The sequence below is a fragment of the Benincasa hispida genome, chromosome 12 (assembly GCF_027475165.1).
Source record: "Benincasa hispida cultivar pf3 chromosome 12, pf3_genome.v1.1, whole genome shotgun sequence".
Classification (NCBI taxonomy): Eukaryota; Viridiplantae; Streptophyta; class Magnoliopsida; order Cucurbitales; family Cucurbitaceae; genus Benincasa; species Benincasa hispida.
Window position 1 is genome coordinate 6,459,363 of NC_143489.1, and position 18,490 is coordinate 6,477,852.

At 29.0% G+C, this 18,490-nt stretch overlaps 1 protein-coding gene across 1 annotated transcript; it reads left to right on the plus strand.

Moving 5' to 3' along the window:
- The first annotated feature begins 690 nt into the window (after positions 1–690).
- Positions 691–2,464, plus strand: LOC120068559 (BTB/POZ domain with WD40/YVTN repeat-like protein). The gene has a single exon (XM_039020375.2). It carries the CDS (start codon positions 848–850, stop codon positions 2,273–2,275), a length of 1,428 nt encoding a protein of 475 aa, XP_038876303.1. The 5' UTR covers positions 691–847; the 3' UTR covers positions 2,276–2,464.
- The last annotated feature ends 16,026 nt before the right edge of the window (positions 2,465–18,490 follow it).

Here is an 18,490-nt window from a genome sequence, read left to right on the forward strand (position 1 = left end):
GACCAAGATGAACCAAAGTAAAAAGTATAGACATCAAAAGGTATAGGAACCAAAATGAACAAAAGTGCAAGAGAGGGTATTAACCAATAATAACAAATAATGAAGATATGATTTTATTTTTGTTTTTTAATTATTTATTTAATAAAAAAAAGTTAGAATGGCGTATATCGACATATGCGACCTTTCCCATTTATATAATATTTTTAAAATATTTTAACTGATAAAATCTTAATCAAGCACTACAAATTTTGATAAAGTGTAGTTAGAAGTGTTTAATTTAAAAAATAAGTCATTTTTGGAAGAAATTGGAGTGTTTGACAGCCACTTTTCAAGTATATTTTAATAAGTTTTTATCGTGTTAAAATAAAAATATATTATTTAAAAAAAATGTTTTTTTCAATTCAAACGGACCTTTACTCATTTACAAATACTTCTAAAATCAATGTGGAGATTGACTTTCTTGATCAAATGATGCATGAACAATTTGATAAAGTAATTATTTTATTCTATTAATAATTTAGGTAGAAAGCTAAATTTTTCTTTAAATCCAAATTGTGAAATTTATCTGAAAATCCTAACTATTTAATTAAATTTTGCAGAGAATAGTTCTTCAAGTTGGTTGATTTTTTTTAAAAAAATAAAATAAAACGAAAAACAAAATCTAGCGAAATTAAAGGAAGAATTCGAGAATTCTTTTCCGCGCAGGAAAATAACACATTTGAACCTCCATGAGTATAAATTAATATTTTCCTTTTGACTTTTGTGGAGGTAAAAAGTCAACATCTTTCCCCTTTTTATTTTCATCAAAATTTTGTCCCTCTAGCTTTCCCGATCAATTTCATCGATAATGTCGCCCCCTTTTTCTGGTTCAATTTCTTCTTCTTCTTCTTCTCCGATTCTACCGCCGCCGTTAAACCCTGAATCTAACATCGTCGCCATTAATGTCGGTGGCCACCTCTTTCAAACCACCAAGCAAACCCTAGCCCTAGCCGGTTCCAAATCTCTGTTATCAACGATCTCCGATTCATCGCAATCCCTCGTCCCGTTTATCGATCGAGATCCCGATCTCTTTTCCCTCATCCTTTCCCTTCTCAGAACAGGTTATCTTCCCTCCAAAGCCAAGGCGTTTGATCTCCAGGACCTAATTTCAGAATCCCAGTTCTATGGAATTGAATCCCTTTTGATCAATTCTCTCTCTAATCCTTCTCAATTCGAAGCTTTCAATCTCGAGAAATCCCTGATTTTGCCTCTCAATGGCCGAGATCCTCCCTCGACGATTGCCGCGACGCCGTTTGGATCACTCCACGTCGCTCACGGAGGCAAGATCACCTCCTTCGATTGGTCGCTTCAGAGGAAGACAACAATTCTGACGCATTTCTCCGCCATTGATTCTCTTTTAGCCTTGTCGCCATCACTAGCCGCTGCCGGCGCTACCGACTTCTCCGGCCTGCAAATCCTCAATCTCGAAACCAGCCGCGTGGAAACAATTCTCGATTGGGAGAATGTGACCCGATCCTGTTCCACCGTGCAAGCCATTGGAGCCTCCTCTCAACTTCTCTTCACCAGCTTCGAATCAGGTCGAAGAAACTCAAATTCCATAATGATATACGATTTACAAACCTTCAATCCAGTTACTGAAATCGGTCGCAATGAGATCTACGGCGCCGAGATCGATTCTGCGATTCCAGCCACAATGTTGAACTGGGTTTCAGGTTATAATCTGTTAATGGCTTCTGGGTCTCACAGTGGGCCTTCTGGAGTACAGGGGAACATCAAATTCTGGGACATAAGGACTGGGAACGTAGCTTGGGAGTTGAAGGAGAAGGTGGATTGTTTCTCAGACATGACTGTATCTGAGAATCTGTCTGCCATTTTCAAGATTGGTGTGAACTCTGGTGAAGTTTACAGTGCAGATTTGAGGAAGCTTGGAGATGAGAATCCATGGATTTGTCTTGGGGACAGGATGAAGGTGGTGAATGGGAAGAAAGCTGGAATTGGGGGGAAGATTGAGAGTTATGGAAATCAAGTGTTTTGCAGCAGAGAAGGAGGAAGTATAGAGTTATGGTCAGAAGTAACAGTTGGAAATGGAGGAAGTAAAGGAGGATTAGGGTTAGGGTTAGAGGAGAGAGTTTTTAGGAAGAACTTGATGGGGAGAGTGAAGGATTTGGGAGGTGGGAAAGTAACAAAATTAGCATTTGGTGGTAATAAGATGTTTGTAACAAGAAAAGATCAGCAATCAGTGGAGGTTTGGCAGAGTTCAGGTAAGGGATTTTGAAGCTTTTTTTCTCTTTTTGGTGGTTGGTTTTAGTTTGAATACTTTGTAAATGTTGATATAAATTATCAAAAGTTCAAAAGTGGGTTCTTTTTTGTAGTTTGTATAGATGAATTATTGTAATGAGAGTGTGTTTTGAGGCATCCATTGTAGTATTGATGAGCTTATAAAAGCATTTTGATATCATAGAAACTTGTAGTGGAGTATTGATGAGTGTCTTTTTGAGTTCAAAGTAGTTAGCAGAAGGGGAAATATGAAAATAAATGTCTCACACAAAGTTACAAACTAGCCAAGTGCGGATATCCCAATTTTAATTTCCCTAATGTCAGATATGACCTGAATTTTAGAAAAAAAAATGGAAACTAACTTTTTGCTAAGCTGAGGATTGTTAAATTGACCATTTGTGATCGTGGATTTCATCCGTCACGAAATGATGTAACTTTGAAAGTAATTTCATATTTGAGAAAAATCATAAGACCACATTCGTCTTAAAATTGCGATGTACCTTAAAATGGTGTTTGGGGATCTCATCAATTTTCGGTGGGTGCAAACTCGCGATCGCAAATAGATATTAAGGAGAATCTAATATTGGTCGGTGGAAATATTAATGTTCGGTAGGGACTTTGCAACCATTAGGCTTTTTAACAATAACCCTAATGCCGCACCTAGTGTCATTAAGAACCCAAAACGTGTCAACAACGACAGCCCAACTTGGAGTACCAAGTCTTGGGCGCAACAACTAAACTTGGTCTAGGCTTCAAATTCACCTGCAAAATCTTGGATGTAATCAAAGCTCCACTCACTTTTCATACGGATATTAAGGATGGATTTCTGCACAATAAAATTAGGGTTTTCTATACATATAACCTAAATGTACAGGACTAATTATACAATTATCTAAACTTTTCTATTTCTTATATGAATAACCTAATTGGCTATTATTTTACACAAAATTGGACCCAATTTACCTTTGTCCTCCTTACTATTCACTTTTTTTTTTTTTAAAGATATATATAATAATATGGATGCCAAAAGAAGAATGTATGAGAAGTTTCTTGTAATTATGAATTTTTCAAAACGGTAATCTTTTCAAAACCTATACAAGTAAAGAAAATTTCTCCAAAAAATCCAAAAATGGATGCCCTCGTGAACGAAAGCAAGAAGTTTCAAAGAAAAAAACAAGGTAAATTTAATATATACAACATTATATATTTAAATTTTCCAAGAATAAACGAGTGGTATATTTGATAATTGCTCACTTATTCAAACATCATTTGTTGAACAATATATGCGATATACATTTACATTTTTTAGTATATTTCTAAACACGCCAAAAAATAAATCATGGTATATACGATGTGTATTTATACTTTAGTATATTACTAGCATCTTCAACATATATTTGAGATTTTAAATAGAAGTGACCGATTTTCAGTTAAGAATATTGAATAAAATAACTCAAATCTCCTAAATTGAAGTAAATATTAATTTAAAATATTATATATTAAATGAATATCAACCAAAATTAATAAATAAAGAATCTTAAATTAAAAAATAATGTTAATAAAAAAAGAATTAAATATTTTAAAATTTGTATTGATGAGATAACGTAATTAAGGATATTTCAAAAAAAAAAATCTATTTTTAGAGACAATAAAATCCTTGTATGACTAATAATAAATCCGGAAATGATATTCTTTTTACTTTATACTATGAAATTAAAAGATGGATAAGAATATCAAAAGATTAAAAATTTCCTAAAGTATTACTAAAATATATAGTTATTTAATATTACTAAATTTTAGTATATTTGTGAAATATTACTTATATAGTAGGCCAATTCCTTATCTCATCATCCAAAATACTAAGTTAATTACTTGTATTAAATATATGGGCCAGTCGTAGTCCATAAAACCCAAACTATCTCATACGAATTCACAGAGCCCATCCTCTACGTTAGTGTTAGCTATTATCCCACGGGGATTTGGATCAATGACCAAAAAAAAAAAAAAAAAAAAAAGGAAAGAAATTATCTTTTAAAAAAATGGCTAAATAGATTTTTATTTGTGAAAATGACTAAACGAATAATTGTAAAACTATTTAACAATTAATAATAGATAAAAATACTCTACTATCGAATCCCTATAATTATGCTCTATTTCAAACAACTTAAAACAAGATCTAATAGACCCAACCATCCCAAATCTCATAAATTTGCATTTTGAATATAAGTAAGTAAATAAATAAAACTATTTAAATCAAGTAGCAAATCCAATCTGATTTAGTCTTTAAAAAAACAATATCTCAATTAATATCACATAAATAAAAATAACTTATAGCAAAAAATCTAACTGACATAATTAGACATTAATAGTTGAAAATCCAAACATTTAATTACAATTAATAACTCACAATTTAACATGAAATAAGTAAATACCTTTATTCAAAATAGCTATTAGATGGAGTATGTTTCATACTAAGCCCCAGAAATATCACTTAAAACTTTGTTGTTACACATACTAAAAACAACTCAAATTTTTGCTAGTGTGAACCATGCAACTACCTTGTAATAACTTAAATCTAGATAACTTAAATTATACATACATACCTTGTAATAACTAAAATAATTGATTAGATTGAAATATGCAAATGCAGATATTATGTACTAATAAACCATTGGTTGAACGGCAGAATGTCAATGGCCTTTTTTACAGTTTACACATTAGATTCGCCAATACCAAATTCACCCTTTTCTTTCACAACCTCTCATGTCGCCTACTCTCACAATTTTTCTATAAAAGTATCAATTTTCATCAAATCTCCAATTAATCTTTCATTTCAATCGCCATCGATTTAAAAATCTCACAATTTATTAGGTACAAACACCCAAAATCAATGGTACTCGAAAAAAAAATCCAAAATCAATTTGTAAATCTTAATGTAAAAGAAAAATGACATAACATACCTTAAATTGAATAGGTTATGGAAATGGCAACCCAATGATTAAATTATCAAGATCATTTGGGACATAAAGAGATATAAATTTTGTTAAAATATGATCACTGGTATTTTTCTATCCACCTAATAATTCATGAAAAATGTTTGTGATTCACTTTTTCTAGGTAATTTTGAAAAGATATCTGTAAATAAATATGGTTGGAGATTTATTTTATCTCTACAAAATCTCCACAAATTCTAGGTGAAAATTTATTTAAACAAATCTACCTAAATTAGTGGAGATGTACAATTTGCCATATTCAATTAGGGTTAAAATAGAGAAATCAAATTAGAGTGGAAGGCCCTCAACATAGCAGAATGGACATAAATAAGAATTTTTAAAAACCGGCTAAAATTCAAAATGGGTGTCCACTTTTAGTCATTCAGTACGATTTCTCTAATTCTAGTGTAGACCGCCCAAACGATCTAGGATTATTTTGGGCTACTTCGATAAATTTTAAAGTTTCATTCGAAAAAATTGTAAAAGATTTTCAAAATTATAAAAATAGCAAAACTATATAATAAAAAATATTAATTAGTAAATGACAAAACACCCTAAAACAACTCAATTAAGTACAAATGAAAATACAAATATATACCAAATACCACAAATATACCTTACTAGACATTCTAGAACCACAAATGCATAATATTTAAATATTCTAGAAGAAAAATTAAAATTTATGGAGGTATACAACAATGGACTTCCTCCAAGGTGAGAAAGAGTAAAGTTGATTTTACCTAAAGTTGTTGACAAGTGAATATGTGAAGGAATTGCAACTTCATGTCCATGTGACCATTGGAAGTATGATTGATTTTGCTCATTGGAATTCATTGTTGAAAATGATGTTCAATATAGAAACAAAGGCAGAAAACATGTGCAAGCAAAAAAAAGTCGGCAACTTGGTGAAGGCAAAGAGTTGTTGAACCAACAATTGAAGACATGAGATTGCAAATGAGAAAATGAGATTTTGGGGCGACTAAGTAAAGAAGATGAAGAAGATGAGATTTAGGGTCTTTTTGTTGGCTTCTTTTAATAAATAATAATAATTATGATGATGATCATAATAATAATAATTATTATACTAATAATAATATTATTAATAATAATAATATTAATAATAATAATAAACTGAAAAATATATATACACACTCACATGTTTCAAACATTTAACCTTTAATTCCCATTTATACTTTTTCTTGTTCAACAAGTCATTTTCACAGGTTTGTATATGAAAGATTGAAAACAACAAAAAAAAATATATATATAAAGGAAAAAAATCAAATTAATTTGATAACAATATGTATAAAATAATAAAAAAATATATTTTGATAAATTGAATTTGTAACAAACATATAAACAAATCAAAAGTTAGTTGGATAAAATTATAAATTGGAGAGCAAAAATTTTTGTTTATTCTGATTAAAAAAAAATTGATAAGTAGTTAGATAAATCTAATTTGATAATAAAATATAAATTCAAATATAATTCGGGAGAAAAATCAGAAAGAGAGTTCGTTTACTTACAATTATACTGTATTCATAATTTCATTTTCATAAGCTTCAACAATTACATTGTATTTATAACTCCATCGACCACAAAAACCTATGAAAGTGAATACTTATTCCTTTGTCAAAAAGATAAATTAATGATATAATAATATAATAAGATGATAATGAATAATTAAAAATATAAAAAATGATAAAAATTTAAATGAAATATATAGTTTATTAGATGATAATAGTATAAAATATTTCGTAAAATCCTAATTAAAATAAAAAAATTAATCCGAATTTAGAATAATAAAAAATGAATAAAATAATATAAAATCTAAAGATGTATTATAAATTAAAATCCAAATGATAATAAACAAATTAAATATTGATTAATTCTAAATTTTTTCGAAAAGTGGTTAAATCAAATTAGAATAAATAGCTAATTTGAATCAATTAGGGGAGAAAAAAAAGAAGAGATTGGTTTATTTTAAATTAATTTGTGAAGTAGTTATCAAAATCTAATTTTAATATTAAAAATAAATTTAAATTCCAAAAAAGGAAAAAATGAGGAATAGATTGGTTTATTTTAAATCAAATTCTAATTGTAAAGTTATAACAAAAACAGTAGCTTGTTAAAGAAAAGCGACCAACCATGCAATCAATGCATAGCCATTTTTTAGAAAGTGATATTTCTTTTCCCAAAACGTTAAAATAATATAAAAAATAGCATATACAACTAATTTATTAAAAATGTATGTATACAATTATGAAAAACAATATAGAGATTTGAATAAAATATATGGATAAGAGAAGTTTAATAATATATGGATATTTCAAATATAAATTTGGTAGAAAAATCTGAATATTTTATTAAGGTGATAAAATATTTCAATTAGAGGGATAAATTCGAAGAGTGGTTAAACATAATTTAAAATAATAATAAAATATAGAGATTATGTTAAATACATGAACAAAATTAGAATGGCAGTTGTTGAAGTATAGCATAAACATTCTAATTCATTAATTTTTGTTGTAAATAAATCATGCTCATACAATAATAATAAAAGAGTTTCAAGTCATACCTTTATAGAACCTCTTGAAACACGAATTCAGCTACAAATCTTCTCCAATTCTTATTGTGAACCACCTCATCCTTACTATTCTCTTCGAGCCTTAGATTGAGTTGTGGGACTCAAAATAAGCTTGAATGAAGTAAATTTGGAGAAGAAGCTCATTAATGCAACTTGAAGAACAGTTCTTCAACCTTACAAGTTTTCAACAAAACTTCAGCAAGTTCATCAGCTATTGCATGCACGATTTCCACTTCAATCTTCTTTATTATTGTAGGACATTCATGTAAAGCAGAAGGCTGCATGAGGTGCAGCTCATGCTTGAAGAATGAACCGAGTTTCTAGTGGACAAATGAGTGAGCTAAGGTGAGTGGAGAAATCTCATTTTTCTCATATTTGTGTTTTCCAAACTTTTTCAATATCAAATTGATTTCCAAAATCAATTTTAATTTGAAAATTGAAAACTTTATTAATTTTACGAAATTAATTTCATAAATTAATTTTCTAATAAAATAAATAAATAACTAAACAATTTAATTAATTCTAATTAATTTAATGTCAAATATTAAATTAATTTTACTCAAATTTCACCTTCATGAATCCCTATTCATGAATTTAAATCATATTTAAATATTAATTAATTCTCCATTTCCGTTTAATCCTAAAATTAAACGCGCAATTATAACACATATAATTATTAATTCCCTTAATTCTAATTTGAACGTTTCAAATTAACTTATCACGCTACTCTAAGATTAATCCATTTACGAGTTAGCAGAGAACCTCATTGACTTACAAATCATGTGCTCCAACGATCCGAGATTAATTGGCTAAACTCTTTACACCGAATTAATCCTCATTCGTTAACTAATGGGTCACTCCACTAAAGCTCATAGTTACACTCCCCTCATTGTAGATATATTATGTTCACATGATTTAACCATAATTATAAGTTGACCTTTCATAGGTTGTTCATAATAACGGTTGGGTAAAATGTCTGTTTTACCCTCGAGATTACGTCTTATTCCTTAAGTTCCTACTGATCCTCTGATGAATAATTGGTTTGTGATCAAGTCACTAAACCATATCCTTCTCAGCTGAGAGGGTGAGACCCCTTGTTCAAGACCTGGATTCAGTAACAACCTTTCTTCTATCCTTAAATCGGGTAGGCGTGAATTCCGTCTTGCACCTTATGTCTCCAGCTATTTACACGATCTTACCTCTGAAATGGGAGGCTTATTGAGCCGGCACTATTGAGCCAACTCTCACCTATGCAAATCTAAGGATAATTCTGAATAAACAGGAGTTCATAGTAGCTTAGGATTAAGATCGAGTTACCTAGGTCATCTAAGTGAAACAGTCAGTCTTATACAGTAAACAACGTTATAAAGTAAGAGTGACTTATTTCTTGGTCGATCTTATGCAAACTCATTCCATAGGATGCCCCCACTCCTCATGTCAATACATGAACGAATCTGGATCACTTCATTTGTAGTATCTTTACAACAACTTGTAACAGCTACGGAGTAGGCCGCATTCAATAGTGTTACCAGAATAAGGTACCTAACTTTAATCATGTACTATAGACCGTTTTGGCTTTTTACTCGAACTTGATCCATCTCTATGTCTCTATATAAAGTTTAAGTATTCATATAATAGCCATGGATCTTAGTTTATTGGATTTAGACTTTTACGTATGCAATTTATAAAACAATAATAAGTTTATTGACTATAGAATATGTTTAACTTTTAAAAACTACGAGTTTTAGGACATAAAACCCAACAATTGTCCTTGAAAAATATCAATAATTACCCTGTATATATACCGCGACCCTGTTTTCTATTATGGAATTACCTAGTATTTGTAGTTTTATCAATAACAACATTTACGAAAAAGGCAAGGGCAAATAAGAGATTTAGAAATTTGTGGCCATATGCATGTCACATGAGTTGCCACAATTCTTATCCTGGGCGGTTTTGCCATTTTTCATAATGAAACCTCAAATTCCGCCATACACTCCAATTCCCCTTTTCGATTTTTGTTTTCTATTCTGATTTCTAATATTTTGAGAAACATGTTTGTTTGATATTTTCTGTATTCAAAATTTAAGAACCATTTTTAAAATTGAATTAGGACTAAATTTCAGAAACTATGAAAATTATTTTATAAGTACATTTTGAAACCTCAATTTTTTATATTTGAATTTTGAGCTTTGTTTCAATTAGTTTAGTTTTAAATTAATTAATAAACAACTGACAAAAGGAATAACAAATTTTAAATTTTAATTTTAAAATGGCAAAAATGTTTCAAAATTTTAAAAATAGCAAAGCGAATTTAAATAATAGAAAACGTTAGTTAGTAAATGATTAAACTACCCTAAAAACAATCAAATTAAGTACAACCGAGAATGCAAAGATACCATGATTCAAAAACAACTCGAAAACCACAAATACATCTATCTAAACATTCCATAATCAAAAATTAAAAATCACCCAATATAGTCCCTGTTCGCATGAGAATTCAAAATAAATTTATTTTGTGGAACTTGAACTTTGTATTTGTATTAATTTTGTGGAAAGTGAGTACAATCTCTAATACACGGTATTTTAATACTTTCAAAATAAACTATAAACTTTAAGCTAGTTGATCTTCTTGAACAATCGGCCTTTGGGCTTGTTGATCTTCTTGGGTGATCGGCCTTTGGGCTTGTTCATCTTCTTGGGTGATCGACCTTTGAGCTTGATGATCTTCTTGGATGATCGACCTTTAGGCTTGTTGATCTTCTTGGAGGATCGGTCTTTGGACTTGTTGATTTTCTTGGAAGATCAGCCTTTGGGCTTGTTGATCCTTTTGGAGGATTAATGTTCGCACGAGGCTTCTGGAGAAACTTGCTTCGTGGAGTTGAACTTAAGTTGGTGTTGATATTGAAGTTGATTTGATGCGATGTGGTTCGATCTCTAGTACTTGATCCCTTGATTCTCTCTCAATTAAATGCGTACGCTTGATTTAAGGAAGCGAAACGCGTGATGATTGTGGAGTTGAAGTCTTGGAAGAATACTTGTATCTCCGAAGGACTTCAATCTTTAAGGGTCTCCTATCTTCTAAGAGTGCAGCTTTAGGAGTCTTGGGAGTCTTCTGCTTATTGATGAATTCTCTTTGGACTCTCTAAATGTAGAATTGCTTGTATCTTCAAAGGACTTCAGTCTTCAGGATACTTGTATCTTCGAAGAACTTCAGTCTTTAGGTGTGGTCAGCTTCAAGAGTCAATGAGTCTTCTGATTGTAAAGAATTCTCTATAAGCTCTATGGAGTATAGAATTACTGACCTCATTCAAATGAGGAGAACTTCTCTGTTTATAGAATTCACAAGTGGGCTTAGGCTTGGCCCTTGAGTTTGAGGAGATTGAATCTTCAGCTTGTAGGTTGTGAAGATACGATCAGCTTGTTGAAATCTTCTATTCTTCAAAGCTTCAAATAGTTCAGATCTTCAGTTCTTCAAAATTTTAGAACTTTAGTCTTCGAAGTTTGAGAAGCTTCAGTCTTCAGCACTTGAGAGCATAAGTCTTGAATCTTGGGAGCTTAAATCTTCAAAGCTTTAATGTCTTCTGATCTTCAGAGCTTTGATATGTTTTTTGATCTTCAAAGTTTAGTGTCTTCTGATCTTCAAAGCTTTGGAGGAGTCATGTTCTTCGAATCCTTAGAGCTTCAGACTTCAGATCTTCAGAGAGCTTTTGCCTCTCCTCCTCCCCCCCCCCCCCCCCCAAAAAAAAAAAAAAAAAAAATGAAGAGATAATGCCTCTATTTATACAGATTTCTCGTGGGCCTTACATGGGCTTGGGCCTAATTACTTTACTAGATCAAAATTGGGTTTGGGTTAAAGTTGAGCTTGGGCCCATTTGTTGTTGGGCTGAAATACTGGGCTTGAGCTTAATCTTTAATTTAGCCCAAAATTTTACCATGGGTTTGAATTGGGTCGGGCCCGAGCGACTTTAATTACTCAGCCCAATCCAACTTATAATTTTTCTAATAGGTTCAGGCTTTCATTGATGATGTGGCAACTCGTGATTCGCCGAAATTTCTAATTCAACAGTCCCTAATGATTGTGGCTACTAATAGGACGCGTGCGTGTGAAGGAAGCCAATGACCAAGTGACAGTATTCGTCAAAAGGTTATGGATGTCCATAGCAATAGATTTCTTCCAAGGTGAGAAAGAGCAAAGTTGATTGTGCAAGTGAAGTTGTTGTTGGTAAGTATTTGAAGGAATTGCCACTTCAGAACGATGTGACAGGACAAAGAGAAACCATGATGGACAAGCTTAGAGACCCTATTGGATTTAGGATTGTGTTCGATCCCAAATCAGTTGCAAGAAGTTTCATCATTTTCATTCCATGTGATCAGTTTGTTTATAGGATCTTGAAGACTAACTTTAAACACTATCAATACTAAAACGTCATAGTTGAGAACGATGTTCAAAGAAGAAACAAAAGTAAGAAACACACATGCAAATGATCAAGGCTGACGATCTGGTGAGGGTGGTCATCAGAAACTAGTTGAGACGATGGAATTCAAGAGGGGGTTGATCAATGATAGTAGGCATGAGATTGAGAAGGAGATATAGAGATTTTGGAAGATGGCTAAATGAAAAAGATGACAGACTTGAGATTGAGTGTGGGGAGAAAGAGATTGGCGGCTAACTATATATATATATATCATTGTAAGACCCTGCAAACAACTAATATTTGATCAATCTCATGCCAACGCATAAGTGAATGATGTTATCTTAAGAAATTAATAATTAGATTGCCCAATAATAATAATAATAATAATAATAATAATAATAATAATAATAATAATAATAATAATAATATTATGGTTGTCCAATTAAAATTTTATAAATTCTAAATCTTTTATCAACTTAATTCAAAATTTTAGATAAATTTAAATTAATTATCCTCTCAATTATACAAATTTTGGCTCCAAAAAAAATAAGATTAAAGGGAAACAAAATCTAGAACTTTGGATGTTTAAATCTCATAACTTTGCAGTACAACTATATTGTATGTGTCAATGTAGGTTAGTTAAATCTCGTAGTTAAATTTATATTAGTTAATTATGAGGACATACTGACATTGGTGGAAAAAATCAGCAAGATACAATATTATGTTATAATCAGTAATCAAGAAGGTTGATGATTAAAACCTCATCAATTCACACTACAATTACATTGTATGTGTATATATAGATTAGTTAAATCTTATAGCTTCATATTACTATTACATTGTATGTGTAAATGCATATTATTATTTATCAGAACATACTAACATTGGTGGAGAAAAATTAGTGAGATACAATCTATAAATTGAATACTTATGCGTCAAGAAACAAACTTTTTTTAACAATGTATTTCAAATAGTTAAAAATGATATAATAATATTAGAATATAGTATGAGATAAAATATGATCAGAATATACACAAAAAATTGAAAACAAATGAAAAATAAACAAGTCGAAAAAGGTAAATTTGAATATAAATTAGGGAGAAAAATAAGAAAGTTATTGTTTATTGGATTAATTCAAAAGTAGTTAGATAAAAACTAATTTGATAATAAAATATAAATTCAAATATAATTTGGAGGAGAAAAATCAAGAAGAGCATTCCTTTATTGTTTTTTTATTGAATCAATTAGGTCAAAATTTGATAACTGATAATAATTACACTATATTCATAACTTTATTCTTATTCCAACTTCAACAATTACATTGTATTTATAACTTCATTAACCACAAAACTAGAATCCACAAATGACAAATAAGGAATTCGAAAATTACCGATTACGTGATTCGTACATGATTTGCCAAAAATCTTATTATTTTTTTTATTTTGACATTTTTCAAATGAAACCCAAAATCTTACTACATACTCCAATTCCTCTAGCTATAATCTTAGTGTAGACCTCCTAAACGATCTACAGTCATTTTGAGCTGATTTGACAAGTTTTCGTTTCTTGTTCTCGTTTCATATTTTTAGAAACAGACTTGCTTGATAGCCCATCTCATTTCCTGTATCCAAAATCTAAGAAACATTTCTAAAATTGAATTAGGACTGAATTTCAAAAACTATGAAAATTATTTTATGACATTTTGAAACCTCGATTTTTCATCTTTGAATTTTGAGTTTTGCTTCTGTTAGTTTTGTTTTTAAATTAATCAATAAACATTAAAATTAAAGACAGAAAGTGAGTATTTAGTGAAAAATCGATATTAAAGATATAAAATTTAAATTTAGGAACCAAATTGAAGTAGAACTCAAATCTCGAAAGTAAAATTGTAACATTCTAAAACCCAGATACTAAATTGAAACCAAACTCAAAACTTAAAAAACTAAGACCCCGTTTGGTATTTTTTTTTTTTGTTTTAAGTTTTTGATAATTAAGCCTATTTTCGCTCTATTTCTTATAATGATTTATATCTTTCTTAAGTACAATGGTTGAATTCTTAACCAAATTCCAAGAACAAAAACAAGTTTTTAAAAACTACTTTTTTTAGTTTTCAAATTTTGACTTGATTTTTTAAACAATTGGCAAAAAATAGATAATAGATGAAAGAATTTTGAGGTGAAAGTAGTGTCTATAGACTTAATTTTCAAAAACAAAAAATAAAAAACTCAAATAGTTACCAAATCGGACCTAAATGTATAACATTTTAAAATGAAAACAAAATTCGGAACTTAAAGATCAAAAAGGTATTTTTTTCTAAAAAAAAAATAAATAAAAGATAAAAAAGATAAAAGATGAGTAAAGATACTCTTTCCAAAAGAAAAGAAAAATAGATATCAATCATTAAATGGACTAACATGGGATCTAGAAATGGGGATTGAAGTTGTTATCTCTCATAAATGCTTTGAGAAAAAAGGTAGGTAACGAGTGAGTAAGGAACCTTTAATTGGAGGGTGCCTCAACTATAAGTTCAGCCTTTTTAATTATAAATATTGACTTTTACTTTCCAACACATTTTTTTAATAGACGAACACCATTTTATACCTTTAAATTTTTAATCATCTTATCGACTAAAATTTTAAACTAATAATTAAATTAATTTACCTTCTAAATTTTCGTAAATATATCAATTTACACTTTCTTTCAATTTCGTTTGAAAAATATTGTGTGAAAATTATAATTGTTTGAATTATATTCTTAGATTTTTACAAGTGAACAAATTTAGACTCTCTTTGAATATTGTCTTTGAAAATCGTGAATACTTCCACTCCTATGCATTTGTAAACTTGTTCAAATGTTGGATGTATGGTGATTTTTAAGAAAAAAAAATCCAAACGGAGAGACTGAATTTACTTGCTTATGAAAACTTAAGGGTTTAATTGATAAAAGTATAAGCCTCACTTGATGTTTATCTAAATATAACATAATTGAATATTTAAATTGATACATTTACGAAAAATTTTGAGTCTACATTGATAAAATTATTAGTTTAGAATTTTTATTGATACAACTTTCAAAGTTTATGAGTATAGTTTGATATTAAAATAGAGTCAAGGATTTATTATGGTATTAAGTTTTTCAATCATCAAAATTTTATTTTAAGAAGTTATTTTGGGAGATCTATTTGATAATTCTAAAAAAAAAAAAAAAAAGCCCTTATTCAAGTAAAAGATAGAAGTATTGTTATAGTGCCCATTAAGTATGTGTTTGGAGCGTTTAATTTCGAAAGTAACTGATTTTTGAAAAAAAAATTGAAGTATTTGACAACCACTTTTTGAAACATTTTCAGAGTATATTTTAACTTTCTTTTTTTTTATCAAAAGAATTTAAATAAAAACGATTTTTTTTAAAAAAATATTTTTTCCCCTTGTCAATTCAAATCGGACCTAAAATTACTATTAACAAATTATTGATTCTCAAACCAGAAAAGAGGGAATTTGTTTTCTTTAATTTTCAATTATTGTACGATTTTTGTTGGAATAAACACAAATATGACCTATATTATATGGTATCACATTATTCTTTATGTGATGTTACTTTATTCGTAAAGTACAGTCTAAATGGACAATTAATTTCGGATATTACGTTTATTCATAAAAATAATTCAGACCAAAATGAAATAAATAAAAGTCCTCCATAATTATGTAAAGTACATGTGTACAATAGTTATATTTTTTCCTTAGAAAAAAGAAGGATGTACATAAAAAATTTAAAGATTACATCACAAACACACAAAACCAAACTCAGAATAAGGAGAAAGAATTGAAGAAGAAACTCCCTCTTCCAAAGTATTTTTCACAAGGGAGTGAACCAAAATTTTGTGAAAATGTTAACATGGAAAAATGAAATATCTCCGGACGCTATAGCCTTAGCCTCATTGATAAAGAAAGAAACTTCTGATAAAGCAACATCCTGCCCCATTTGGCAGCTTAACCACCTCCAAACAATGAGATTCGACCTGAATATGTTGTAAGTTGATTGACAAAACCTCGTCAAGACTAACATATATTGATTGAGCCTCAAGGACATTGGCCTCCCTACACCTAAGAATGTATAAGTTACCGACAAATCAAACTCGCCCCCGTATGGTCTCGAATCACACAACCTAATCCCTCATAATGATTCATAAGATTTACGGTGATACCAAAATTCAACTTCCACATAGATTTTGGAAGGGGAAACTAACCTAGATGAATATAATTATAATTTAATATGCATGTGAATATTCATCAATTAAGAACATCTAATTTTCTTCCTTTAAAATAATTCACTCCTTGTTGTACTAAAAAAAATGACGCGAGTTAGGGCCCGTTTGGATTGATTCCTTGTTTTTTTAAAAAAAAAAATATATATATATTTTTATTTAAACACTTTTGATCAAAACTGTTTAAAATACATTTCAAAAACTATTTTGAGTGATTGTCAAATATTCCAATTTTTTCTAAAATGACTTATTTTTTAGATTAAATACTTGAAAATGTATTCTAAATACAACCTTAATTAACCCATTTTGAAATTTGTTATTTAAATTGGCAAATAGTAGTGTTTATGCCTATTTCTTTAGAATAATTTTTTAAAAAAACAAAATCCCTTTATCTTTATGTAAGAGCGCCTAACTAAAAAATAATGAAAAAGACTATTGAAGAATTTTTAGAAGCTTTGACATAAATTAAGAATGGTAACATTTTATAGCACGAGCAACAAATCGAATAAATAGATATTTTATAATGTGTCTATATATACGTATATATGTGAACATTGATTTTTGTTTATTTATATATATATAAAAATGGTAGTGGTGAAAGGTTAACCTTCAACCTTTGTAACAGAGCACATATTAGTACATAAAATCAAACTCACTTTGGCATTTTCTTTCTTTTTTATCTTTCTAGTACAAGGTATATTAATTTTCTGTCACGTAATTATATTCACTAGTACTTTTTGGATTTTTTAGGTTTTAAATCCACCCATTGATTTTTAAATTTTAGTACTTTTTCGATTTTTTAGGTTTTAAATCCACCAATTGACTTTTAAATTTCAAAATATTACCCTTTCTAAGTTTTGAGTTTAATTTTTATTTACCGTCTAAATTTCTAAATTATTACATTTTTCCTTTAAATTGTAAGTTTAGTTTTTATTTGGTCTTTAGATTTCAATATTTCATACTTTTACATCTAATTTTTCATTCACAATTGATATTTGGTGCTAACTTTCAATAATTATAATGTAGTCATGAATTGAAATTTTAAATTAATTTTAATAGTGGTAAAAATTTCTTGAAAACTAATTACTTATAACTATTTAGAAAGTCAGTTATTTAAATTAATTGTTACATATTATCATGAGGATCAAACTTAGTATTTAGTGGGAAAAAAAGATTATAATTCAAAATTCTAAGATTAAAATGTAACCAAATGAAAACAAATAAAAATTACACTTGTAGATAAAGATATAATATTCTAAAATTCAATAACCAAATGAAAACTAGACCGATAGTATATTAAAAATTCTTCCTTAGGCACACCAAGGGTTTTAATTTTAAAAATTCCTCCCAATCTAAATTTAAAATACTTAGGATCATTCAAATTTAAAATGTTAGAATCACATACAAACATTATTTGGCACACACATACTATACCTACTATTATTTTATTATTTTATTATTTTTTATTATTTAAATCTAAAGAAAATCGATTACATTAATTGAGTAACTTTTTGTTAGCTGAATTATATTCCAGTAAGATAATTTCATTTTTTATGATAGACACAACCATTTTTTTTTTATCATAACAGATCTTTTCGAAACTAGGTATGCAAAAATAAAATTTATTATGAAAGAACTGAGGAAAAAGAGTATGAATATTGCTTTTTGATAAGCAAAATGAAAAAAATATATATATATATATTCTCCTAAACATTAGAGGGTGTTATCACTAAATCAATTTACACCCTTAAGTCATAATTGTGTAAGACTTTTTAAAAGGCAGGATTAATGTAATCCTAGAGACAAATACGATAATCAAATAGATAATAGTGATTTTTCATTAATACGAGTGTTTTTTTTAATCTTATTGACTTCTATTTTTTTCTACCACTTACTTAAAGATAAATTAAATGATATTTTTTGGATTATGTTTAAATATAAGAAAATGAACAAA

Bases quoted from the DNA above. Each gene is read 5' to 3' on its own strand.
- LOC120068559 (XM_039020375.2), top strand. From the start codon at position 848: ATGTCGCCCCCTTTTTCTGGTTCAATTTCTTCTTCTTCTTCTTCTCCG.